Raw genomic sequence first — 27,067 nt, 5'->3', positions numbered from 1 at the left:
GGTTACACACACACACACACACGCTGCATGTGCACTCTGTAGACACAGAGAGGAGACAGGTTACACACACACACACACACACACACACACACACACACACACACACACACTCTGTAGACACAGAGAGGAGACAGGTTACACACACACACACACACACTCTGTAGACCCAGAGAGGAGACAGGTTACACACACACACACACACACACACGCTGCATGTGCACTCTGTAGACACAGAGAGGAGACAGGTTACACACACACACACACACACACACACACACACACTCTGTAGACACAGAGAGGAGACAGGTTACACACACACACACACGCTGCACGTGCACTCTGTAGACCCAGAGAGGAGACAGGTTACACACACACACACACACACACTGCACGTGCACTCTGTAGACCCAGAGAGGAGACAGGTTACACACACACACACACACACACACTGCACGTGCACTCTGTAGACACAGAGAGGAGACAGGTTACACACACACACACACACACGCTGCACGTGCACTCTGTAGACAGAGAGGAGACAGGTTACACACACACACACACACACACACACACACACACACACACACACACACACACTGCACATGCACTCTATAGACACAGAGAGAAGACAGGTTACACACACACACACACACGCTGCACTCTATAGACACAGAGAGGAGGCAGGTTACACACACACACACACACACTCTCTGGTAACACCTATAGACAGAGAGAAGACAGGTTACACACACACACACACACACACTGCACATGCACTCCATAGACACAGAGAGGAGACAGGTTACACACTCACACACACACTCTCTGGTAACACCTATAGACAGAGAGAAGACAGGTTACACCTACACACACACACTCTGGTAACACCTATAGACAGAGAGAAGACAGGTTCTATTTCATTATGGCTTTCGCTCAGCATCATCTGCACTGTACTTCACTTCGTGCACGTGCACTGAATAAAAAATTCTACCATGTACCTTTACATCCCAACATTCGTCTGGCCACACCCCCATCCGCTTACCTTCATAAGCAGGTGTGTGGTCACCTACTCGCCTCCTTCTTCACTTTCACCACAAGGAAGTGCCTTCGGTAGATCCCCACTTGACGAGGTTGTTAGTAGAAGAAAGTTGGAAAACAAAAGAACAGGAAGATACGTTGACATCATATCTTTATTTTCTCTCTCACTATTTCGAGAAAATACGGCGATATTGTCTTCGTTACTGGAGTGTCTGGAAGATGATGATCATTCTGACCTTCAACGGCTTTTTCGTATTAGGAGCTCACGCCGCTGACATGCTCCCCAGCTACAGTCCTCCTTGCTGCGGCTGGATGGGGTTGCCCTCCGGCCATACAGCTGGACTGTGGGAAGCACCGACTGTTGTGAGAAGCGGTTGTTTCCAGGGTGGGGTACGTACTGTTTTGCTTGCGAGCTCTGGTTGTGGTTGATGCTGTGGGGGTTAGCTGACAATTTTACGAAACGCCGACTCCAGACTGGGGTCCTCTGCTCGGCTTAAACGGCAATCGGAAGATCTTGGTCTGACACCCATGATGGTCAATCTAGTGGGCCGCGACCAGGTCCTGGTGAACCCAGGATTCTCGAGCGGATGCTTCTCTGTCCCGTGCAGGCCCCACCTTTCACATAAAAATGAAAGTACACCCTAACGAGGAAATGTGGGCATAGGATCTTCTTTATCGGGAGTTCCATGTTCAAAGTCGGCTGCAGCCCGAAATGGGAATTGTGCTGGCCCCGCTGTATGTCTGGATCACCGTTGAAAACTGTGTTTGACATTCTTTTTCTTTTCCCTCTTAGGGGAGGGACTTGGACAGCGGCCTGTCTGAAGTGTGGCTTGGTATGTCGTTGTGTACAGTTCAGGTGATAGCTGCTTAGCTGGCGTGCTAGTTTGTGGCCTACTGTGTTAGCCAGTCAGCTGTTAGCTGCGGCGCTAGCTCGCTGTGTTTACCAGGCTAGTAAACGTTAGCTTGTTGCTATCAGTCGGATAGCTGCTTAGCTGGCGTGCTAGTTGTGGCCTACTGTGTTAGCCAGTCAGCTGTTAGCTGCGGCGCTAGCTCGCTGTGTTTACCAGGCTAGTAAACTTTAGCTTGTTGCTATCAGTCGGACGGCTGTTAGCTTAATGCTACACTGTTGAACGTTGCTATGACTATAACATGCCTTAAACACTCTGACTACGACGTCATCTTTGACAGAGGATGTTAGTCAAACCTACACCAAGAGCCCTGCCAGCGAGGACTGCGTCAACATAGAGAAACGTAGCGGCTGGGTGGCGCAGCGACGTTACCCTCGTCGCCAACACAGGAGATGCTGTGTTGAACTTCGGTGTCCCGTTAGCCAGATTGCAGTTCTCTTGGTCTGCGCTCAGGGTAGGAGTCCCGACCGGACTTTAAACACTTCTTCTTTCCTTCCCTTCTAAATGTTTTGTAATAACGATGTTTTCCAAAACGTGTGTTGCTGCAATACATTGAGGATACGACGCGTGTTGTGTGTGAATTGTCTTGTCACTGGTATAGCTTCTCTCTCCATAGAAATCGGGTTGTTGTTTACATGTGTAAAAATTATCTGGTTAGTTGTGATGAGAACATGTGTGTTCATGTAACGTGAACTCACAACTAAGGGGGTTAATTAACATATGAAGCTATGCTTAGTGACATGTGATTGAGGAATGAATTCTTTTCTCAGCCTGTAATGACAATGAACAGTGTGTTCACATATTAACAGGGTTACCTGTTCAACTTGGTCGTATCAAGGGTAAGGAAGGAGGGGTGATCCCCCCGGTTTCCCTGGGGCTTCCCCACCCTCGTCTCAGACATGTTGTTTACAATATATTGTGTCACTGTGTTTGTGGGGATACGATGTAACCCTCAGCTTAATTGCTGGGGTTGTGCTTTCCGCTTGAGAAACTATTTTTTCCTAAAGAAAGGATTGTTTGGTCACTTATCATGTGTGCTTAGCAAGGCCTGTGGCCAATACATAATCGAGGATTCTGTATTCTCTCGTTATGAAAAACGGCGTTCCTCTGTAGCAAGAGTGTACTTTTGCCATTTTTTGTTGTGATGAAGGGTTGTGTGTGTGTCTTGTGATCTACAACTGGGTTAGGTTTGGCCACAGAAGCACATGTGTAAGTCTGGTACCGGGGCTCTTAAAGGGGGCCCTCTCTGTTCTGTGTTTTTTCCTTAGTAAAAATCAGATAGCAGGTTAGCACATGAGCTATGTGAGGCTGTTCGATACTTCATGTAGCAGGCTATGACTGTGTCATGCTCTACTTGTCATTACATCGTATCATGGGTGTGGGGTCGTAAAGGGGTGAACTGGTAATCCTTTCCTCCCCTTTTCTGATTGGTCAGGGGTTAAAACCTCCTGTCCTTCAAGGTTCCTGTCACGTTGCTGTTCGGCACGTTACAGGGTAAGAGGGGGGGGGGGGGGGAGTTTCCTGGTCCCACGCCCTGGAAGATTGGGCGTGTGCACCGCGGAAATTCCCCCGCCATAGAGTACGTCACTGAGCGCGTCTCTGTTGGTAAGACTTCCGTGGGTTGTTCAGGTCCATGTTATGGATCTGTTTCAGGGAGTTGTCAGAGATCCTCCTCATGAAGCTCCTCCTCGGGGAGAAGTGCCTTCTGTGAGTTCGGACTCTCCTTCCCTGTGAGGGAGCCTCCTCAGAGTTTCAGAGCCTCCTCCTCAGATTGTCAAGGTGAGTAGAACTTCAAAAAGGAGTTCTGCTCTATTGTGTGTGTATTCGATTCAATTCGATTATTGAGTGTGTATTGGTTCAGTGCCTCCTCCTCGGAGAGCCCTAACCCAAGTGTTACATAGCTCAATGTTGCAATATATTCTTTTCAATCTATACAGCTCGCATGGGAAGTCTCTCTGGGGATTTCCGTCTCCTCCCTGTGGCGAGGGTGGTGGGATGTAAAAATGTAAAAAGAAATTACCCTCAGCTGCGTCACGTGGGATTCATGTCAGTCTGTGTTTCTTTCTTTTTTAAATAAAAAGAGGAAGGAACATGAAGCACGACGGCTCCGTGTCGTTCTCCCAGGCAACTTGGAGGAACAATGTTTGGTGTCTTGCTAGACTATCCATTGATGTGTTTGGGTCTCGACGCGTACATAGTGCTGGCTCGGGGTGTTTCTGTTAAGAATCACGCAGGGGCTAAGTGCGCCTTGGTTGCTCGTTATTAAAACAGCGTTTTTATAGGGCAACTGGGATGGAGTTTTGTCTCTTCCGAGCGCCAGTTTACTATGTTGTCTCGATGAATTCTCGTTCATATCTGGGGGATGTTAACGGAATAGATCAGAACATAGGTAGAGGGGTCTCACGCCCTTGGGGTGGGCCACTGAGCGAGGTACAATTGGGACCGTCTGGGTGGCGCCCTCTTTTCATGTTTTAGATCGACACGCATACCTACCCCCTCTTCTGGAGTGGGCATGTCAGCGTGGTTAGGGCACGGGACTGGTCTGGTCGCGCTGGTCCAGGTCAGTTAACCCGTTGTCCGCCGGGGATGCAGATCTGCTGTTCTGGTACCCTGAGGGACTTGTGCTTTTTTCGGGGGGAATAATGCCGGTCGGCCCGGGTGTCACAGGGTTAGGCGTTATGGAGACCCTTTGTTGGGTACATGTTGTACTCTGCACTATCGTAATGGCTTACGGCCATACCAACCTGTACACGCCCGATCTCGTCCGATCTCGGAAGCTAAGCAGGTTCGGTCCTGGTTAGTACTTGGTTGGGAGACCGCCTGGGAATACCAAGTGCGGTGTGCTTAGGGCTGGTTCTCCATTCTTTTCGCTCCTCTCTCACGCGTGGCGAAGAGGGGGCTGTTGGGGTGGTCTTTGGACCTCCTCTGGTAACCCTGTGCTTCCCGAGCCGCCGGGCCCGGTCCGAAGTAATGTTTCGTCGACCCGTAGGCCTGGAATAACCCTTTTTTGAAAACTGAAACACTTGTACTGCGGTATAGCCAGTGTATACCCGCAGGTGTGTTTTGGAGTTTTTTCTTGAGGGGTTATAGGAACAACCACCGTCTGTACCGAGAGGGTAGTTGATTCCCTGGTATGTTGGAGCAGAGTCAACTCCCGGGTTGCCCGGTTGAGTGTACCCCTGCACGTTCATGACGTCTGCCAATCATGTCAGCCTTCTCTGCCTCGACCCCTCTGGGTGGTTTTTTTTTAATGGAGGCTTTGTCATGGTGATCAACAATGCCAGCATACGCCCCTTCCGTTTTCAGCTGACTCCTTTGGCGCCTGTCTCGTCCGCAGTGCTCCAGGCTCAGGTTACAGCCTGCTGCCTGGTTTCCCCGGTGCGCTGCCTGCTTCCGTTGGTTAACCTTTTTTGAGTGCTTACGGCCATGCTGACTGCCTGTTCTGCAGGGTCAGTGTGCCAGGCGGTGTGCTATTGGGGGGAAAGGGCCCGCTCTTGGAGGGGCCTTATCCGAATACGCTGGCGATGTGGGGGCGGTGTCACTAAATGACCGCCTGGTGGGGTCTTGACCTCTCCGGGCCCCCTTTTTCCAGGGGATCCAGTCCCTTCAGTGGGTCTGGGTCTTGCTTCGCGCTCCGCTGCTACAGCCTTGCCACGGGGTTGGGTTTGATCTTGACCCCGTGATTTTGGGGGCAGTAACGAGGTTGTTCCTTCCGTTCGTTCCCTGGTGGCATGCGGGTTGTGCGTGTGTGTAGTCGTGGGGTCAAGCCACGGTCTGCTCACCCTGTGCGTTGAGTTGCTTGAGCTCCTCTTTGCACGGTCGGATCCGTCTCCCTCCCGTAAGCCTCCAATAGGGGGGGTATCCTCCATTAGGGAGGGTCGGGGGGCTCGGTCCTCCCCGGTCTGATGGTTGTGGGGGGCCTCAGCGGGGTACATTTGTCTGGCTATGGCTCCCGCTCAGACTCTCTTGTGCAGATGATGCTGAGCGAAAGCCATAATGAAATAGAACGTAAGGTTATGTATATAACCAAGTTCTAGGAATTATGGCAACGCTCAGCATCAGACGCCGCTGCGGCCCTTGATCTCGCCTTGTGGTGAAAGTTTGGGAAGGAGGCGAGTAGGTGACCACACACCTGCTTATGAAGGTAAGCGGATGGGGGTGTGGCCAGACGAATGTTGGGATGTAAAGGTACATGGTGGAATTTTTTATTCAGTGCACGTGCACGAAGTGAAGTACAGTGCAGATGATGCTGAGCGTCGCCATAATTCATAGAACTTGGTTATATACATAACCTTACGTTACACATACATACACATACACACACGCTGCACGCACACTCTCTGATAACACCTATAGACACAGACACATGCAAAGGGGTTAGAGGCTTTCTGGAACTCCAGCCACAAGCAACATGCTTTCTTTTATCTTCCGACCATTTGGCCACTCAGTTTTGTTAGTCCCTGTTATCAAGATGACTCCTCATTCAAAGAGAGAGAGAGAGGGCGTGGCCGGGTAGCGCAGCGGACTAAGCGCCTGTCTACCACCACAGAGACAGTGTGATCAAATCCAGCTGTGGTGCTTCCGGGTTGGCCGACCGTCCACACTAACACAATTGGCAGTGTTAGCGGGTGGGAAGCCGGCGTGGGTGGGTCCTGGTCGTTGTAAACAGCGACTCCTACAGTTCGGTCGGGGCGCCTGCACAGCGAGGGAAGGATCTAGACGAGGTAGTGTGATCCTTCCACGCGTTACACTCTCCCAGTGAGAGTCCGCGCTGCCAGGTGAAAAGAGCGATGGGCTGGGTACACATGTGTCGGAGGAAGCATGTGATAGTCTCCGCCCTCCCAGACCGACGGTAGGGGGTAGAGTGCGCAACGACCAAGAAGGGGATTGGGAATTGGCATAACGATTAACATTGGGATGGGAGAAGAAACTGAAAAAAAGAAGGAGGAAAAAGATAATTCAAAGAGAGCGAGAGAGAGAGAGAGAGAGAGAGAGAGAGAGAGAGAGAGAGAGAGAGAGAGAGAGAGAGAGAGAGAGAGTCTGTTAAGTCTTGTTAGTCCCTGTTATCAAGATGGCATCAGAGTGAAGCGAATTCTCTTTAGACTTTGTTGTAGCTGTACCTGCACCTGGACTGTTGTGGTGACATCACTGTGTAGAATCCTGATCAGCTGGTCCACTTCCTGGTCGAAGCCCCGCCCCTTCCAGTCCTTGTTCAGAAGGTGGTCCAGACCTGTCAGTCAAATGTATTGATGGGCTGAGGTAGATGTACTGATAGGTAAATGGGCTGGGGTAGATGTACTGATAGGTAAATGGGCTGAGGTAGATGTACTGATAGGTAAATGGGCTGGGGTAGATGTACTGATAGGTAAATGGGCTGGGGTAGATGTACTGATAGGTAAATGGGCTGGGGTAGATGTACTGATAGGTAAATGGACTGAGGTAGATGTATTGATAGATGGATGGACTGAGATAGGTGTATTGATAGACTGAGATACATTTATTGATAGGTACATTTGCTGAGATAGACTACTGCAATGCTCTGTACACTGGCATTGACAAGTCCCTCCTCCGCCGCCTACAACTGGTGCAGAACGCAGCCGCGCGCCTCCTCACCAAAACAAGAAAATACAAACACATCAGCCCAGTTTTGGCCTCGCTCCACTGGCTGCCTATTAGCTTCAGGATCGATTTTAAATTAGCACTAAATGTTTTTAAATCATTAAATGGCACGGCTCCCTCCTATCTGTCCGAGCTCCTGCACCACCACACCCCCCACCGATCCCTCAGATCAGCTGACCAGATGCTATTGGTGGTACCCAGAACCAGGCTCAAAACTATGGGAGACAGAGCTTTCTCCACCGCAGCTCCTAGACTGTGGAACAGCCTCCCCCTCAGCGTACGGACTGCCCAGACCGTACAGGCTTTTAAATCACTCTTGAAAACCTACCTGTTCTCCTTGGCCTTCCCCCCTACTTAACTACCACTAGACCCCTGACCCTTCTATCCTCTTTGTTTTACTGTGTCCTACCAGTTTTTATTACTTTCATTGCTTTATTATGTTTTTAATCTTATATCTTGCACCATATTGTTTGTTTTGTTGCTTTCATTGCTTTGCTATGTTTTTTTTCTTTCTTTCTTTTAATCTTATACCTTGCCTCACACTAATTTGTTTTTATCAACCTGCTTGTGAAGCACTTTGGTGTCAGCTGCCGCTGCCTGGAAATGTGCTATACAAATAAAACTGACTTGACTTGACTAAATGGACTGAGATAGGTGTATTAATAGGTAAATGGGCTGAGATAAATGTACCGATAGGTAGATGGGCTGAGGTAATGTACTGATAGGGTATTTTAAGTGTAGGGCTGTGCTACATGCAACATGGCGTTGGGGGGGAAATTAATAGTAACACAAGTCCTTTACCATGAAACCTCTGGAGGATCAGTCGGGGGAGGGACTCCAGCTGACTGGCAATGAGGAGGACCAATCGTACGGCGGCCCCGCCCACCGCGGCATCAGAGGTGACGGCTAATTGGCTGACAGTGTCGTCCAGCAGCAACATGACAGAATCATGACTCAGCCTGGAGAGAAATTGACTGGAGAGAGAGAGGATGATGATGATGATGATGATGATGATGATGATGATGATGATGAGGATGAGGTCTTTCCCCAGGATTTTCCAACAAGATGGTCCTGAGTCTCAACTAGGAGGTGGTCCTGAGGGGGGCGGAGTCTCAACTAGGAGGTGGTCCTGAGGGGGGCTGAGTCTCAACTAGGAGGTGGTCCTGAGGGGGGCGGAGTCTCAACTAGGAGGTGGTCCTGAGGGGGGCTGAGTCTCAACTAGGAGGTGGTCCTGAGGGGGGCTGAGTCTCAACTAGGAGGTGGTCCTGAGGGGGGCGGAGTCTCAACTAGGAGGTGGTCCTGAGGGGGGCTGAGTCTCAACTAGGAGGTGGTCCTGAGGGGGGCGGAGTCTCAACTAGGAGGTGGTCCTGAGGGGGGCTGAGTCTCAACTAGGAGGTGGTCCTGAGGGGGGCGGAGTCTCAACTAGGAGGTGGTCCTGAGGGGGGCTGAGTCTCAACTAGGAGGTGGTCCGGAGGGGGGCTGAGTCTCAACTAGGAGGTGGTCCTGAGGGGGGCGGAGTCTCAACTAGGAGGTGGTCCTGAGGGGAGCGGAGTCTCAACTAGGAGGTGGTCCTGAGGGGGGCGGAGTCTCAACTAGGAGGTGGTCCTGAGGGGGGCGGAGTCTCAACTAGGAGGTGGTCCTGAGGGGGGCTGAGTCTCAACTAGGAGGTGGTCCTGAGGGGGGGCGGAGTCTCAACTAGGAGGTGGTCCTGAGGGGGGCTGAGTCTCAACTAGGAGGTGGTCCTGAGGGGGGCGGAGTCTCAACTAGGAGGTGGTCCTGAGGGGGGCTGAGTCTCAACTAGGAGGTGGTCCTGAGGGGGGCGGAGTCTCAACTAGGAGGTGGTCCTGAGGGGGGCTGAGTCTCAACTAGGAGGTGGTCCTGAGGGGGGCGGAGTCTCAACTAGGAGGTGGTCCTGAGGGGGGGGCTGACTCAGTCCCCCCCATCAGACCACCTCCTAGTTGAGACTCAGACCATCTTGTTTGAAAGTCCTGGAGAAAAGCATGTAATATAAAAAAATATATAAGAAAAACTCTAAGGCGCTGAACGCCGTAAGGCAAAGAGAAACCACGGATATCTTCTAGTTCTCATTTAAACAAGAACATCTTAAAATTATTTTATGATGAAATATTGAAATATGATGAAATATTTATGATGAAGACAAATACAGAGAACAAATACTAGAACGTATGACATATCATGCCAGTTAGGGTACCTTGTGTATACTGCACCTTGGGTATACTGCACCTTGGGTATACTGCGCCTTGTGTATACTGCACCTTGGGTATACTGCACCTTGTGTATACTGCACCTTGTGTATACTGCACCTTGTGTCTACTGCACCTTGTGTATACTGCACCTTGTGTATACTGCACCTTGTGTATACTGCACCTTGGGTATACTGCACCTTGGGTATACTGCACCTTGGGTATACTGCACCTTGGGTATACTGCACCTTGTGTATACTGCACCTTGGGTATACTGCACCTTGTGTATACTGAACCTTGTGTATACTGCACCTTGGGTATACTGCACCTTGTGTATACTGCACCTTGGGTATACTGCACCTTGTGTATACTGCACCTTGGGTATACTGCACCTTGGGTATACTGCACCTTGTGTATACTGCACCTTGGGTATACTGCACCTTGTGTATACTGAACCTTGTGTATACTGCACCTTGTGTATACTGCACCTTGTGTATACTGCACCTTGGGTATAGCTGCACCTTGTGTATACTGCACCTTGTGTATACTGCACCTTGTGTATACTGCACCTTGGGTATAGCTGCACCTTGTGTATACTGCACCTTGGGTATACTGCACCTTGTGTATACTGCACCTTGTGTATACTGCACCTTGTGTATACTGCACCTTGGGTATAGCTGCACCTTGTGTATACTGCACCTTGGGTATAGCTGCACCTTGTGTATACTGCACCTTGGGTATACTGCACCTTGTGTATACTGCACCTTGGGTATAGCTGCACCTTGTGTATACTGCACCTTGGGTATACTGCACCTTGTGTATACTGCACCTTGGGTATACTGCACCTTGTGTATACTGCACCTTGGGTATAGCTGCACCTTGTGTCTACTGCACCTTGGGTATACTGCACCTTGTGTATACTGCACCTTGTGTATACTGCACCTTGTGTATACTGCACCTTGGGTATACTGCACCTTGGGTATACTGCACCTTGGGTATACTGCACCTTGTGTATACTGCACCTTGTGTATACTGCACCTTGGGTATACTGCACCTTGTGTATACTGCACCTTGGGTATACTGCACCTTGTGTATACTGCACCTTGGGTATAGCTGCACCTTGTGTATACTGCACCTTGGGTATAGCTGCACCTTGTGTATACTGCACCTTGGGTATACTGCACCTTGGGTATACTGCACCTTGGGTATACTGCACCTTGTGTATACTGTTTACTTTTACTCTCACTCATAGTATACATTCAGATTTAAATTCTTTATTGATAGATACGAAATATAACTCTCAAACATGTGTGTATGTGTCACCTGTCTGACAGGCAGATACCAGTCCAGAGAGACAGACACACCAGAACCACTCTGACATCCTCACTCATCTGGACCTGCTCATACTGGACAGAACTGAAGACTAGAGAGAGAGGGGGGAGGGGGGGGGGGGAGAGAGAGAGAGGAGAGAGAGAGAGAGAGAGAGAGAGAGAGAGAGAGAGAGAGGAGAGAGAGAGAGAGAGACAGACAGACAGACAGAGAAAGGGGGGGAGATATATATAGAGAGAGGGAGAGACAGAAAGAGAGAGAGGAGGGGGAGAGACAGAGAGAGAGAGAGGAAGAGAGACAGAGAGAGGGGGGAGGGAGGGAGAGATAGAGAGAGAGAGAGAGAGAGAGAGAGAGAGAGAGAGAGAGAGAGAGAGAGAGAGGAGAGAGAGAGAGAGAGAGAGAGAGAGAGAGAGAGAGAGAGAGAGAGGGGGGGGGAGATAGGGGGAAAGGGAGAGAGAGAGGGGGAGAGAGGGAGAGAGAGAGGGGAGAGAGAGAGGGGAGAGGGGAGAGAGTTTTTTGTTGTTTTAATAACCACTTTATTTATAAATCATTCTAGCATTACAAGAGGGAGAGGGAGGGGAGAGACTTTAACATAGAGCTTTCCAAACATACATAATATTTATAACCTACATAATATTTATAACCTACATCACAATATATATAGAGAGAGTTTTTGTAATTAAATGATTCAATGTACTTGGGTGATGGTGACAGCTAGGGGTGTCGCGGTATGACATTTTCTCACCGCGGTTGTGTGTGTGGCTAATCACCGCGGGATGCGGTGGTACCGCACTTCTATTAAAAAATATATATATATTTCATTTTTTTTTTATTATTATTATTTTTTTATACCTGTATATATTTTTTTATTATTAAGACATGCGAGTTTACCCGCGATCGTGATTAGAAACTAATTCTAAGGTTGTAGGAGCCCCGAAACTATTTTAAACATGTTTGATAATCTATCCATTTGTCCCTCAACATTCTGAAATGTGATGAAAGTAGTAGGGTGTTGCCTGCTCCTTTAAGAGTGATGCGTTGTGGGATATGCCCCTTCTCCTTACTTAAAACTAACGTTATTTGAGCGAACATTTAACGTTAATATAACACTATTTTAACGTTAGTGAATGTGAATGCACATACATAGCTAGTTAAATATCACAACTTGTGTCATCATTGTTCATCATTGGGGAAACTAAGTGCTGCCTCTCCGCCGCCCCCGCTACACTCGGGACTACACTAACGTTATAGATAGCTAACATTAACCTATAGCTAACGTCATAGATAGCGAACGTTAACTTACGTTTGCAAACAAAGCTAACGTTATCCAGTTGACATTACAGATCATAGCTATAATAACGTTAACGAAGTGATGGTAGGGGTTAGTCAGAGTGTAGCGGGGTCGGTAGAGAGAGGCAGCACTTAATTTGCGTGTAACGTTAGTCAAATAACATTGAGCAAGTTACATGACCGGTGTTGTGCCGAATAATCTGACCCACCTCGCGTGAATAACGTTAGAAATAAGAGAAATAAAACAAACAAAATGGCGTCGCGCAAATTTATAGCGTCAATAATCGCCTATTATAATATATAATAATTCGTCTCGTCATTAAATGAACTGAGTTAAAAATGATGACGCCCCTTTTTTGTTTAGTCCACGGTTGACGCAGTTGTCTGTTCTGCATCCGCGGGATTGCGGTGATGCGGTTACCGCGGCGACAGCCCTAGTGACAGCCCTGCCTATGACCTGGCCTGAGTTGCCTAGCAACAGCACAGGATTGTGGCGAAAATATGGTGAATATTCACACTATAATAAGTTACTATATAGCTATATATATCATTATATATTCTAAATATATAGACAGTATTATAGCTATATAGTAACTTATTATAGTGTGAGTTTCTCCAGACCTCTCTTGGCAGTAGCAACCCCTCATCTATCTATCTATCCATCTATCTTATAGTGTGAGTTTATCCAGACCTCTCAGCAGTAACAACCCCTCTATCTCTACTCAACTCCAACCCAACTCAGACCAAAAATGAAAACAAGGTGCAATACCAAGAGCTTTGGCCTTGAGGCCACTGTTTGATGGCATTACAGATTCTGCCTTTAAATGGGAACCAAACCAGTACTGGTTTCCACCATGGCAACATTATTAAACATTCTACGACATATACAAATAAAGTGTATTTATTATTACGACAGCCCAATGACTGCTGGTTGTATTACTTGAAGCTCTAGGTCTCACCCTGTGAAGCGAGGGAGCTGTGAGCTCTCAGCACCCGGCCGGTACAGTCCATCACCCTCTTAAAGAGACAGAGCACCTCAGAGCCCCCGCTCTGAGAGAGAGAAGAGAGAGAGAGAGAGAGAGAGAGAGAGAGAGAGAGAGAGAGAGAGAGAGAGAGAGAGAGAGAGAGAGAGAGAGAGAGAGAGAGAGAGAGAGGAGAGAGAGAGAGAGAGGGAGAGAGAGAGAGAGAGAGAAGGGGGGAGGAAAGAGAGAGAGGGGGAGAGAGAGAGAGAGGAGAGGGAGGGGGGAGAGAGAGAGAGAGAGAGAGAGAGAGAGGAGAGAGAGAGAGAGAGAGAGAGAGAGAGAGAGAGATATGGAGACAGAGAGAAACAGAGAGAGGACAGAGAGAAGACAGAGAGAAGACAGAGAGAGACAGAGAGACGACAGAGAAGACAGAGAGAGACAGAGAGAAGACAGAGAGGACAGAGAGAAACAGAGAGAGGACAGAGAGAGGACAGAGAGAGACAGAGAGAGACAGATAGAGAATAGAGAGAGGACAGAGAGAGACAGAGAGAGACAGAGAGAGAGAGAGAGAGAGAGAGAGAGAGAGAGAGAGAGAGAGGACAGAGAGAAGACAGAGAGAGGACAGAGAGAAGACAGAGAGAAGACAGAGAGAGACAGAGAGAAGACAGAGAGAGGACAGAGAGAGGACAGAGAGAGACAGAGAGAGGACAGAGAGAGGACAGAGAGGACAGAGAGACAGAGAGAGGACAGAGAGAGGACAGAGAGAGACAGAGAGAGGACAGAGAGAGGACAGAGAGAGACAGAGAGAGGACAGAGAGAGACAGAGAGAGAGACAGAGAGAAGACAGAGAGAGGACAGAGAGAGACAGAGAGAGACAGACAGAAGACAGAGAGAAGACAGAGAGAGGACAGAGAGAGACAGAGAGAGACAGAGAGAAGACAGAGAGAGACAGAGAGATCACTGATCACCAAAAGCTGCTATACATGTGTGGGGAGAAAAGTCAGTGTACAGCATTAGCTGCAAAATATGTAGACGGTTGTCACAAAATACGAGAACAAGCCCTGTAAATGTATCTGAGTGGCCACACTTGAAAAATGACTACCCGGGGGAGCTCCCGTAGCTCACCGCATATCTCGGCGCTATTTCTGCGTCGGGGAAAACCATGCTCGTCACGGATCTGGGGGACACGAGTTCGATTCCCGGACCCGCCGTCATTTCTCAGAATGTCTTCCCCTGCTCTACATCCCATTTTCAACCTGTTTCTGTTGGTCATGCTTGACCAGAAAAGCGATAAACGCTAAAAAATAAAGTTAAAAAAAGAAGAAAAAAAATGACTACCCGACTGAGTGACTATTTTGTAAATTAATGTTTCTTGTTGATTGTCCTTACTGTTATTACTAATATTATGATATTTTATTGCTTAATATATATGTTATTGTTTGTATGTTGAACTTGCTTTGGCAATAAGTATGTTAATATTTCATGCCAATAAAGCCTATTTGAATTTAATTGAATTGAATTGAGAAGACAGAGAGAAGACAGAGAGAGACAGAGAGACAGAGAGAGACAGAGAGAGACAGAGAGAGACAGAGAGAGACAGAGAGATGATAGAGCTATTTATTGTCCTGAAGGACCAGGGCCCTCATGCATCAACGTGGACGTAGAACTTGACCTATTTCCACACGTAAGCACGGAATGTAGAACTAGCGTACGCACAGGGAAGTCGGCATTCATCACACGTGCGTACGCAGGCTCTATGCCCTGCCGTGTTGATGAATACCACTTTGTTCTACCGTCAATGCTCGTGCATGATTATCCATATATGATCATGAAAATGAGGAAACACCCCCCATGGGATGTGAAATAATGGACCGACCCGAGCGGGACTCCGAGAAACTCCACGGAGAATTCACTGCTGTCGAACCAAGAAGACACTATCGCGTATTATGATTTATGGGATAAATAAAAGGCGGACTTGTAAACGGTGATGTCAGATATCAACGGCTCCCTAAGACCATTGCTGCAATTCTGCCTGGACAGCTCAAAATACTAATAAAGACGGTTCGTTGACCACTGTTTGGCGTTGGTTGTGTGTCATTATAACCGTGCTGTAATATGAATGCCTTTATTAGTTGTGTTCGATTGGCTATATGATTTTTAGAGGCATCTATTTTGTTGTCAGCTAATAAAGACCGCGCTGGAATATGACTGCCTTTTCCCGTGTTGTTTGATTAATACCCACGGATTAAAGTTCTCCTCAATTCTATTCCAAATCGCGATGGATCTCCCGTCAATTTTCTACCTGCTGCATATGATTTCTAGAGGCATACTACAATCTATTTTGATGTCAGTATTGGGTAGCCTATATAAACAATATATAATACGAGAGCATATACAAGAACAATGAATCTCACTGCATGTATGATGTATCCTGCCTTTCAATACATGAACTTGAATTCCATCATGTTTGTGTGCGGGACTCAAGGTCAAGGCTGCTGTCACAATGGGTGGTACCGCCGTACAGTAATAATAACAGTCCACACAATATCACGATCCATGCCATAGCCTATGTTCCATTAGGACATGATCTGTGACGACAAATGTTCTAGAATGTTTGATTAAGATATCATACTCTGACAGCATGCCTATGAGCAACAAAAACGCGAACTTGAATCCCATCATATAGTCTGTACACTATCTGCATGGTGTCATTGCAATGCGTTTTCTATTCTTTCTTGTACAGTAAAAAGGGGGAAGAACACTATATTCATATGACTTATTCTGCTTACAGCTTCGAAATTCCACTTGTTTCGTTTAACGTAAAGCCTTTTAAATATAATCAAAACGTTCCCGTGTTTCGGCGGTCTGTGCGCAAAATAATAACGAGTTGAGCTTTATGATTTATGATGAATTGAAAATGGGGGACCCTGATGTAAACAGGACGAAAGTTGGTCTGCATCCCCAATTAACAATTGTATGTACTGAGCTGTACTGTACTGTACCCATTCTGCAATCTGTTAATAAACGTTTCAATCAATCAATCAATCAAGCTACGCGGAGCGCAGTCAGTCAGTAGCCTACACCCCGTATATTCCGATAACGCTATATAAACCATGCTGCATTCATTCTGAGAGAAAGATCTATTATTCCAAATGCTATTTATAGGGTTTTGACCATAATTACACTACTGTTGCTATCTTACAATGAACTATAATGAACTACGGTTCATACAGAACATCCAGTGTTATTATGCACAGAAGCTCATTTCCTTGTTGTAATAATATATTCTACCACTGGGAGCTAGGTACGCCAGGTCTGACCTGTGCGTAGATGTACGCACGAAGTCAAGTTCAAGTTCAAATTGATGAATCCCACTCTTTGCTTAGAAATGATCGTACGCACGGGTTACGCACAGATCTGTGCGTAGAACACGTTGATGCATGAGGGCCCAGGTGTTGAATGTTGACAGGAACCGTCTCTATGTCTTCACTGACTGACTGACTGACTGTCTGACTGACTGACTCAATACATTATGAATTAACTGGTTACCCCCACAGCTCTCCTCATCAGCTGGCCGGCCAATGACAGCAGGCTATCCATGACTGATGGCAGCAGCAGCCTATGAAATGCCTGCATGTCTGTAGTATGGGGTTCCACCCCCACACAACAGGAACTGCAGGGGGAAAAGAATACGAAACAAAGATATTTACGTCAAAGCTCTGACAGTATTGCAACATTTTGAATCAACTGTCTCAAACGTCACTAGAAACTAAGGCTGAGACGATATGCCATTTCGATAAATCGGGACAAAATTATCGATAAATATCGATTTTTTTAATTATTATTATAAATAAATAAATATATATTTAAAAAAAGATATATATATATATATATATATATATATATACAGTATATATTAAAAAATATACATTTTAATATTATTATCACACACACGAACTAACGTTAAATAATAGTTTTTTTTCTTTTTTAATTATGTTTTTGGTAGATTTGTATTTGTTTGTACTACCGGCAGTCCGGTAGAGGGGGAGGGAGAGAGAGGGAGAGGGAGAGGGAGAGGGAGAGGGAGGGAGAGAGAGAGAGAGAGAGAGAGAGAGAGAGAGAGAGAGAGAGAGGAAGAACGGGAGACAGAGCGGGGGGAAGACATTCGGCAAAGGACGCCGGGTCCGGGAATCGAACCCGGGTCGGCCGCTTCGCGACGCAGCGCGTTACATGGGTCGCCACTTGGGTGCCCAGTTTTTTTTCTTTTTTAAGAAAAAAGTATTTTAAACCATTAAAATAAATAAGTAAATGGATAAGTGGTCTCAGCCTCACTAGAAACATAGATATTTTAGATTATATATCCACAGAGCGGTTAGGAAGGTCTTGAAAAGGGTGTGTATTGCTTTTCCCAAAAGATGATTGGATGTTGTTGTTTACATGTTGCATGTATCCCTAGATATTTTTCGTATTTCAAGAAATCTTGCCTAGAGTCAATGTAGACATGTAGACACTTGTTTTTTAACGAGAAGAACCACTTACAGCACCTTCAAGGTAAAGCTTATCTTGAAATGTGGACATTTAAACAACAGGTGACAGGGTTTGGAAGCTGACCTCAGAACAGGTGACAGGGGTTTGGAAGCTGACCTCAGAACAGGTGACAGGAGTTTGGAAGCTGACCTTAGAACAGGTGACCGGGTTTGGAAGCTGACCTCAGAACAGAACAGGTGACAGGGGTTTGGAAGCTGACCTCAGAACAGGTGACAGGGGTTTGGAAGCTGACCTCAGAACAGGTGACAGGGTTTGGAAGCTGACCTCAGAACAGGTGACAGGGTTTGGAAGCTGACCTCAGAACAGGTGACAGGGTTTGGAAGCTGACCTCAGAACAGGTGACAGGGTTTGGAAGCTGACCTCAGAACAGGTGACAGGGTTTGGAAGCTGACCTCAGAACAGGTGACAGGGTTTGGAAGCTGACCTCAGAACAGGTGACAGTGGTTTGGAAGCTGACCTCAGAACAGGTGACAGGGGTTTGGAAGCTGACCTCAGAACAGGTGACAGGGTTTGGAAGCTGACCTCAGAACAGGTGACAGGGTTTGGAAGCTGACCTCAGAACAGGTAACAGTGGTTTGGAAGCTGACCTCAGAACAGGTGACAGGGGTTTGGAAGCTGACCTCAGAACAGGTGACAGGGTTTGGAAGCTGACCTCAGAACAGGTGACAGGGTTTGGAAGCTGACCTCAGAACAGGTGACAGGGGTTTGGAAGCTGACCTCAGAACAGGTGACAGGGGTTTGTAAGCTGACCTCAGAACAGGTGAAAGGGTTTGGAAGCTGACCTCAGAACAGGTGACAGCTGACCTCAGAACAGGTGACATGGTTTGGAAGCTGACCTCAGAACAACAGGGGTTTGGAAGCTGACCTCAGAACAGGTGACAGGGTTTGGAAGCTGACCTCAGAACAGGTGACAGGGTTTGGAAGCTGACCTCAGAACAGGTGACAGGGTTTGGAAGCGGACCTCAGAACCGGTGAAAGGGTTTGGAAGCTGACCTCAGAACAGGTGACAGGGGTTTGGAAGCTGACCTCAGAACAGGTGACAGGGTTTGGAAGCTGACCTCAGAACAACAGGGGTTTGAAAGCTGACCTCAGAACAGGTGACAGGGTTTGGAAGCTGACCTCAGAACAGGTGACAGGGATTTGGAAGCTGACCTCAGAACAGGTAACAGGGGTTTGGAAGCTGACCTCAGAACAGGTGACAGGGGTTTGGAAGCTGACCTGAGAACAGGTGACAGGGTTTGGAAGCTGACCTCAGAACAGGTGAAAGGGTTTGGAAGCTGACCTCAGAACAGGTGACAGCTGACCTCAGAACAGGTGACAGGGGTTTGGAAGCTGACCTCAGAACAGGTGAAAGGGTTTGGAAGCTGACCTCAGAACAGGTGACAGCTGACCTCAGAACAGGTGACAGGGGTTTGGAAGCTGACCTCAGAACAGGTGACAGGGGTTTGGAAGCTGACCTCAGAACAGGTGACAGGGGTTTGGAAGCTGACCTCAGAACAGGTGACAGGGGTTTGGAAGCTGACCTCAGAACAGGTGACAGGGGTTTGGAAGCTGACCTCAGAACAGGTGAAAGGGTTTGGAAGCTGACCTCAGAACAGGTGACAGCTGACCTCAGAACAGGTGACAGGGGTTTGGAAGCTGACCTCAGAACAGGTGACAGGGGTTTGTAAGCTGACCTCAGAACAGGTGAAAGGGTTTGGAAGCTGACCTCAGAACAGGTGACAGCTGACCTCAGAACAGGTGACATGGTTTGGAAGCTGACCTCAGAACAACAGGGGTTTGGAAGCTGACCTCAGAACAGGTGACAGGGTTTGGAAGCTGACCTCAGAACAGGTGACAGGGTTTGGAAGCTGACCTCAGAACCGGTGAAAGGGTTTGGAAGCTGACCTCAGAACAACGGGGGTTTGAAAGCTGACCTCAGAACAGGTGACAGGGTTTGGAAGCTGACCTCAGAACAGGTGACAGGGATTTGGAAGCTGACCTCAGAACAGGTGACAGGGTTTGGAAGCTGACCTCAGAACAGGTGACAGGGTTTGGAAGCTGACCTCAGAACAGGTGACAGGGGTTTGGAAGCTGACCTGAGAACAGGTGACAGGGTTTGGAAGCTGACCTCAGAACAGGTGAAAGGGTTTGGAAGCTGACCTCAGAACAGGTGACAGCTGACCTCAGAACAGGTGACAGGGGTTTGGAAGCTGACCTCAGAACAGGTGACAGGGGTTTGGAAGCTGACCTCAGAACAGGTGACAGGGGTTTGGAAGCTGACCTCAGAACAGGTGACAGGGGTTTGGAAGCTGACCTCAGAACAGGTGACAGGGGTTTGGAAGCTGACCTCAGAACAGGTGACAGGGGTTTGGAAGCTGACCTCAGAACAGGTGACAGGGGTTTGGAAGCTGACCTCAGAACAGGTGAAAGGGTTTGGAAGCTGACCTCAGAACAGGTGACAGCTGACCTCAGAACAGGTGACAGGGGTTTGGAAGCTGACCTCAGAACAGGTGACAGGGGTTTGTAAGCTGACCTCAGAACAGGTGAAAGGGTTTGGAAGCTGACCTCAGAACAGGTGACAGCTGACCTCAGAACAGGTGACAGGGTTTGGAAGCTGACCTCAGAACAGGTGACAGGGTTTGGAAGCTGACCTCAGAACAGGTGACAGGGTTTGGAAGCTGACCTCAGAACCGGTGAAAGGGTTTGGAAGCTGACCTCAGAACAACAGGGGTTTGAAAGCTGACCTCAGAACAGGTGACAGGGTTTGGAAGCTGACCTCAGAACAGGTGACAGGGATTTGGAAGCTGACCTCAGAACAGGTAACAGGGGTTTGGAAGCTGACCTCAGAACAGGTGACAGGGGTTTGGAAGCTGACCTGAGAACAGGTGACAGGGTTTGGAAGCTGACCTCAGAACAGGTGAAAGGGTTTGGAAGCTGACCTCAGAACAGGTGACAGCTGACCTCAGAACAGGTGACAGGGGTATGGAAGCTGACCTCAGAACAGGTGAAAGGGTTTGGAAGCTGACCTCAGAACAGGTGACAGCTGACCTCAGAACAGGTGACAGGGGTTTGGAAGCTGACCTCAGAACAGGTGACAGGGGTTTGGAAGCTGACCTCAGAACAGGTGACAGGGGTTTGGAAGCTGACCTCAGAACAGGTGACAGGGGTTTGGAAGCTGACCTCAGAACAGGTGACAGGGGTTTGGAAGCTGACCTCAGAACAGGTGAAAGGGTTTGGAAGCTGACCTCAGAACAGGTGACAGCTGACCTCAGAACAGGTGACAGGGGTTTGGAAGCTGACCTCAGAACAGGTGACAGGGGTTTGTAAGCTGACCTCAGAACAGGTGAAAGGGTTTGGAAGCTGACCTCAGAACAGGTGACAGCTGACCTCAGAACAGGTGACATGGTTTGGAAGCTGACCTCAGAACAACAGGGGTTTGGAAGCTGACCTCAGAACAGGTGACAGGGTTTGGAAGCTGACCTCAGAACAGGTGACAGGGTTTGGAAGCTGACCTCAGAACAGGTGACAGGGTTTGGAAGCTGACCTCAGAACAGGTGACAGCTGACCTCAGAACAGGTGACAGGGGTTTGGAAGCTGACCTCAGAACAGGTGACAGGGGTTTGTAAGCTGACCTCAGAACAGGTGAAAGGGTTTGGAAGCTGACCTCAGAACAGGTGACAGCTGACCTCAGAACAGGTGACATGGTTTGGAAGCTGACCTCAGAACAACAGGGGTTTGGAAGCTGACCTCAGAACAGGTGACAGGGTTTCGAAGCTGACCTCAGAACAGGTGACAGGGTTTGGAAGCTGACCTCAGAACAGGTGACAGGGTTTGGAAGCTGACCTCAGAACAGGTGACAGGGTTTGGAAGCTGACCTCAGAACCGGTGAAAGGGTTTGGAAGCTGACCTCAGAACAGGTGACAGGGGTTTGGAAGCTGACCTCAGAACAGGTGACAGGGTTTGGAAGCTGACCTCAGAACAGGTGAAAGGGTTTGGAAGCTGACCTCAGAACAACAGGGGTTTGAAAGCTGACCTCAGAACAGGTGACAGGGTTTGGAAGCTGACCTCAGAACAGGTGACAGGGATTTGGAAGCTGACCTCAGAACAGGTAACAGGGGTTTGGAAGCTGACCTCAGAACAGGTGACAGGGGTTTGGAAGCTGACCTCAGAACAGGTGACAGGGTTTGGAAGCTGACCTCAGAACAGGTGAAAGGGTTTGGAAGCTGACCTCAGAACAGGTGACAGCTGACCTCAGAACAGGTGACAGGGGTTTGGAAGCTGACCTCAGAACAGGTGAAAGGGTTTGGAAGCTGACCTCAGAACAGGTGACAGCTGACCTCAGAACAGGTGACAGGGGTTTGGAAGCTGACCTCAGAACAGGTGACAGGGGTTTGGAAGCTGACCTCAGAACAGGTGACAGGGGTTTGGAAGCTGACCTCAGAACAGGTGACAGGGGTTTGGAAGCTGACCTCAGAACAGGTGACAGGGGTTTGGAAGCTGACCTCAGAACAGGTGACAGGGTTTGGAAGCTGACCTCAGAACAACAGGGGTTTGGAAGCTGACCTCAGAACAGGTGACATGGTTTGGAAGCTGACCTCAGAACAGGTGAGAGGGTTTGGAAACTGACCTCAGAACCTCAGCCATGCGCGTGGCCGTCGCGACGCCTCCGTGGTTCAGCTTGACGGCTCGAGCGCAGAACTCTAACACTCCGTCTCCGAGCAGACGCCTCTTCAGCCACACCAGCTCCCCCTCGTCTCCAGCCAGACTCAGGAGGTCTTCAACGGTGGGGAGGAAGGACTTCCAGTAACTCCATTTATACCTACTTAACTACCTGCCTACTGCTTTCACTGTAATCACAGTAATAATCACTACCTGCCTACTGCTTTCACTGTAATCACAGTAATAATAACTACCTGCCTACTGCTTTCACTGTAATCACAGTAATAATAACTACCTGCCTACTGCTTTCACTGTAATCACAGTAATAATAACTACCTGCCTACTGCTTTCACTGTAATCACAGTAATAATAACTACCTGCCTACTGCTTTCACTGTAATCACAGTAATAATAACTACCTGCCTACTGCTTTCACTGTAATCACAGTAATAATAACTACCTGCCTACTGCTTTCACTGTAATCAGTATCACAGTAATAATAACTACCTGCCTACTGCTTTCACTGTAATCACAGTAATAATAACTACCTGCCTACTGCTTTCACAGTAATAATAACTACCTGCCTACTGCTTTCACTGTAATCACAGTAATAATAACTACCTGCCTACTGCTTTCACTGTAATCACAGTAATAATAACTACCTGCCTACTGCTTTCACTGTAATCACAGTAATAATAACTACCTGCCTACTGCTTTCACTGTAATCAGTATCACAGTAATAATAACTACCTGCCTACTGCTTTCACTGTAATCACAGTAATAATAACTACCTGCCTACTGCTTTCACTGTAATCACAGTAATAATAACTACCTGCCTACTGCTTTCACTGTAATCACAGTAATAATAACTACCTGCCTACTGCTTTCACTATAATCACAGTAATAATAACTACCTGCCTACTGCTTTCACTGTAACCAGTATCACAGTAATAATAACTACCTGCCTACTGCTTTCACTGTAATCACAGTAATAATAACTACCTGCCTACTGCTTTCACTGTAATCACAGTAATAATAACTACCTGCCTACTGCTTTCACTGTAATCACAGTAATAATAACTACCTGCCTACTGCATTCACTGTAATCAGTATCACAGTAATAATAACTACCTGCCTACTGCTTTCACTGTAATCACAGTAATAATAACTACCTGCCTACTGCTTTCACTGTAATCACAGTAATAATAACTACCTGCCTACTGCTTTCACTGTAATCAGTATCACAGTAATAATAACTACCTGCCTACTGCTTTCACTGTAATCACAGTAATAATAACTACCTGCCTACTGCTTTCACTGTAATCACAGTAATAATAACTACCTGCCTACTGCTTTCACTGTAATCACAGTAATAATAACTACCTGCCTACTGCTTTCACTGTAATAATAACTGCCTGCCTACTGCTTTCACTGTAATCACTGTAATAATAACTACCTGCCTACTGCTTTCACTGTAATCACAGTAATAATAACTACCTGCCTACTGCTTTCACTGTAATAATAACTGCCTGCCTACTGCTTTCACTGTAATAATAACTACCTGCCTACTGCTTTCACTGTAATCACTGTAATAATAACTACCTGCCTACTGCTTTCACTGTAATAATAACTGCCTGCCTACTGCTTTCACTGTAATCATAATGATCATAACTACCTGCCTCATACTATAGTCTACCCATGTACAACAGTGCTGTATATACATTTATATATATAGACAGAGATACAGAGACAGAGAAAAGACAGAGATACAGAGACATAGAGAGGACAGAGAGAAGACATAGAGAGGAGAGAAAAGCCTATAGAGAGGACAGATATAAGACAGAGAGAAGGCAGAAAGAGGACAGAGAAGACAAAGAGAAGACAGGTAGAAGACAGAGAGGACAGAGAGAAGACAGAGAGGATAGAGAGAAGATAGAGAGGGCTGAGAGAAGACAGAGAGAGGACAGGGAGAAGACCGAGAGGATAGAGAGAAGACATAGATAGGAAAGAGAGAAGACAGAGATAGGACAGAGAGAGAACATAGAGAGGACTAATAGAAGACAGATAGAGGACATATAGAGGACAGGGAGAAGACAGAGAGGACAGAGAAGATATAAAGAGGATAGAGATAAGACAGTATAGACAGAAAGAGGACAGAGAGAAGACAGAGATAGACAGAAAGAAGACATAGTTACGGAGACAGTAAGAAGACAGAGATATGAAGACAGAGAGAGGACAGAGATAGACAGAAAGAGGACATAGTTACGGAGACAGTAAGAAGACAGAGATATGAAGACAGAGAGACAAAAAGAGGACATAGTTACGGAGACAGTAAGAAGACAGAGATATGAAGACAGAGAGAGGACAGAGATAGACAGAAAGAGGACATAGTTACGGAGACAGTAAGAAGACAGAGATATGAAGACAGAGAGAGGACAGAGATAGACAGAAAGAGGACAGAGATACAGTAACTAAATGTATACTACCTATACTGCTTTCACTGTCCATAACTTACACTGTAATCATAGTAATCATAACTACCCACCTCTCATACTAAAGTTTACCCATATAACTCTGTATGATAGCAATTGTACAATATAGTATAAATAATATCCATGTCTGTCTGAATATACCTGCATATAATCCTTTTATACACTGAATTATACAACTGAATATAACCCATATAACTATGTATGATAGCATAATAGTGCTGTATATACTGTATACTGCATACTACATATATATACAGTATATCCATATCTGTCTGAATATACCTGCATATAATAATTGTATACACCTGCATATAACCCATACAACTCTATGATAGCATACTGTACAATAGTGCCGATACAGATTTATATATTGAAATGTGCAGCATATATATCCAAACCTGCATATAATCATTCTATATACCTACTTAGTACTTATACACCTGCATATAACTCTGTATGATAGCCTACAATAATGCTGTATGCTGTATATATTATTCTTACGGTGTATATATATGTATCCATATCTGTCTGTACTGCATATAATCCATTTGAAACATCTGTGGATACTATGTATATTTTATATATGACCTACTCTTAGTTACGCTGTTGGCCAGTATGACTTACTACCATAGGGTCTTCATACCTGTATCACAGAGTTTTATACAGAGTTGAATCACTGTACTATTGCACTTTACTGTACATTTGCACTCTGGTTGGATGCCAAACATATTTATAACTTATTCGTTATTATACTGTACTTGTGATGTATGATGACAATACATTTGAATCTAATCTTACAAACACATAGAGAGAGAGAGAGAGAGAGAGAGAGAGAGAGAGAGAGAGAGAGAGAGAGAGAGAGAGAGAGAGAGAGAGAGAGAGAGAGAGAGAGAGAGAGAGAGAGAGAGAGAGAGAGAGAGAGCGAGAGAGAGGCTAATTTACCTTGTTGTAGTTTATGGAGGACAAGATTTACTTTTTGATCTGGGTCGATGTCTGTGTTTGAGACCAACGATCGCAGGTCCAGGTTTGGTTCTGAGACGTCAGGACTCATGGTGACTCTATTTCGGGTAAAAGTACGAGTTATGAGCTAACTGGCTAGTAAAAAAGTGGTGTGCTTTCTATGATTAGCTAAGCTAGCTAGCTCCCGAAGCTTCTGTCGTTTCTACAGCAACGTGTCGTCATCGGGCTGCGACGTATACAGGCCGCGTCATACATCTGTGCCCTTTACCGCTGGAGCTAATAATCACAATTAGAACCAAATACCTCTGAGGCATAGATTCAACATGGATATAAATAAATGTAATTGTATATTTTGTGACTGTTGACAGTCTAGAACATTGTTCTTTGCTTGTAATTATACTAGATATTTTTGGGAATCGTTTCAAAGTTGGATATCTGAAAATGACTTACATGACATACAGATAGACAGTACTGCTACATCTATACATACAAAGAAAATGTATAAAAGACAAAGGAAAATGTTATTTATTTTCATTTTTAACACCTCTTTCTCTTTGACTATTTGATCACAGACCACACAGACTAAAATGTGATTAGAACAATAATTATTACTGGTCATTTACATTTAGGAGACAATTGTAGGAGACATTTTTAATACTTGTCCTAGTGAAAAATTCTCCACATATACCCTCAGGGGCAAGGCATGTTATAGCATAGTTCACACATGGAAGCATAGTGCTTCACATAACACAGATACAAATGAAAGTGCATAGAAATAATAAAACCCACCCAACGTTCAATTAACCGTCAAGAGTTAAATTAATCATCAAGAGTTCAATTAATAATCAAGAGTTCAATTAACCGTCAAGAGTTAAATTGATCATCAAGAGTTCAATTAACCGTCAAGAGTTCAATTAATCGTCAAGAGTTAAATTAACCATCAAGAGTTCAATTATCAGCAGTGAATACAATTTCAATTAAAGGAACAGGTGAACATAAAAGTTTCGTCACCATTTCTACCTGTTTTACTGTCAGAGACCTTCATTGATTGATTGATTGATTGAAAAGTTTATTAAC

At 46.5% G+C, this 27,067-nt stretch overlaps 1 protein-coding gene across 1 annotated transcript in view; it reads right to left on the bottom strand.

Annotated features, from left to right (window-relative positions):
- iqcb1 (IQ motif containing B1) overlaps positions 1–26,083 on the bottom strand; it is a 49,487-nt gene extending 23,404 nt beyond the window's left edge. The window contains exons 1-7 of the mRNA XM_084318840.1: positions 25,973–26,083; positions 22,508–22,655; positions 16,900–17,023; positions 13,348–13,438; positions 11,093–11,192; positions 8,367–8,539; positions 7,067–7,176 (exon numbers count right to left, since the gene is read on the bottom strand). Coding sequence (XP_084174966.1) covers positions 7,067–7,176; positions 8,367–8,539; positions 11,093–11,192; positions 13,348–13,438; positions 16,900–17,023; positions 22,508–22,655; positions 25,973–26,081 — 855 coding nt within the window. The 5' untranslated portion in view covers positions 26,082–26,083. The remainder of the gene's footprint in view (positions 1–7,066; positions 7,177–8,366; positions 8,540–11,092; positions 11,193–13,347; positions 13,439–16,899; positions 17,024–22,507; positions 22,656–25,972) is intronic.
- Between the last annotated feature and the right edge of the window lie 984 nt (positions 26,084–27,067).

The sequence above is a fragment of the Notolepis coatsorum genome (genome assembly GCF_963971535.1).
Source record: "Notolepis coatsorum genome assembly, chromosome: 1".
In the NCBI taxonomy this organism is placed as follows: domain Eukaryota; kingdom Metazoa; phylum Chordata; class Actinopteri; order Aulopiformes; family Paralepididae; genus Notolepis; species Notolepis coatsorum.
This window is presented reverse-complemented; position numbering and strand designations above follow the sequence as displayed.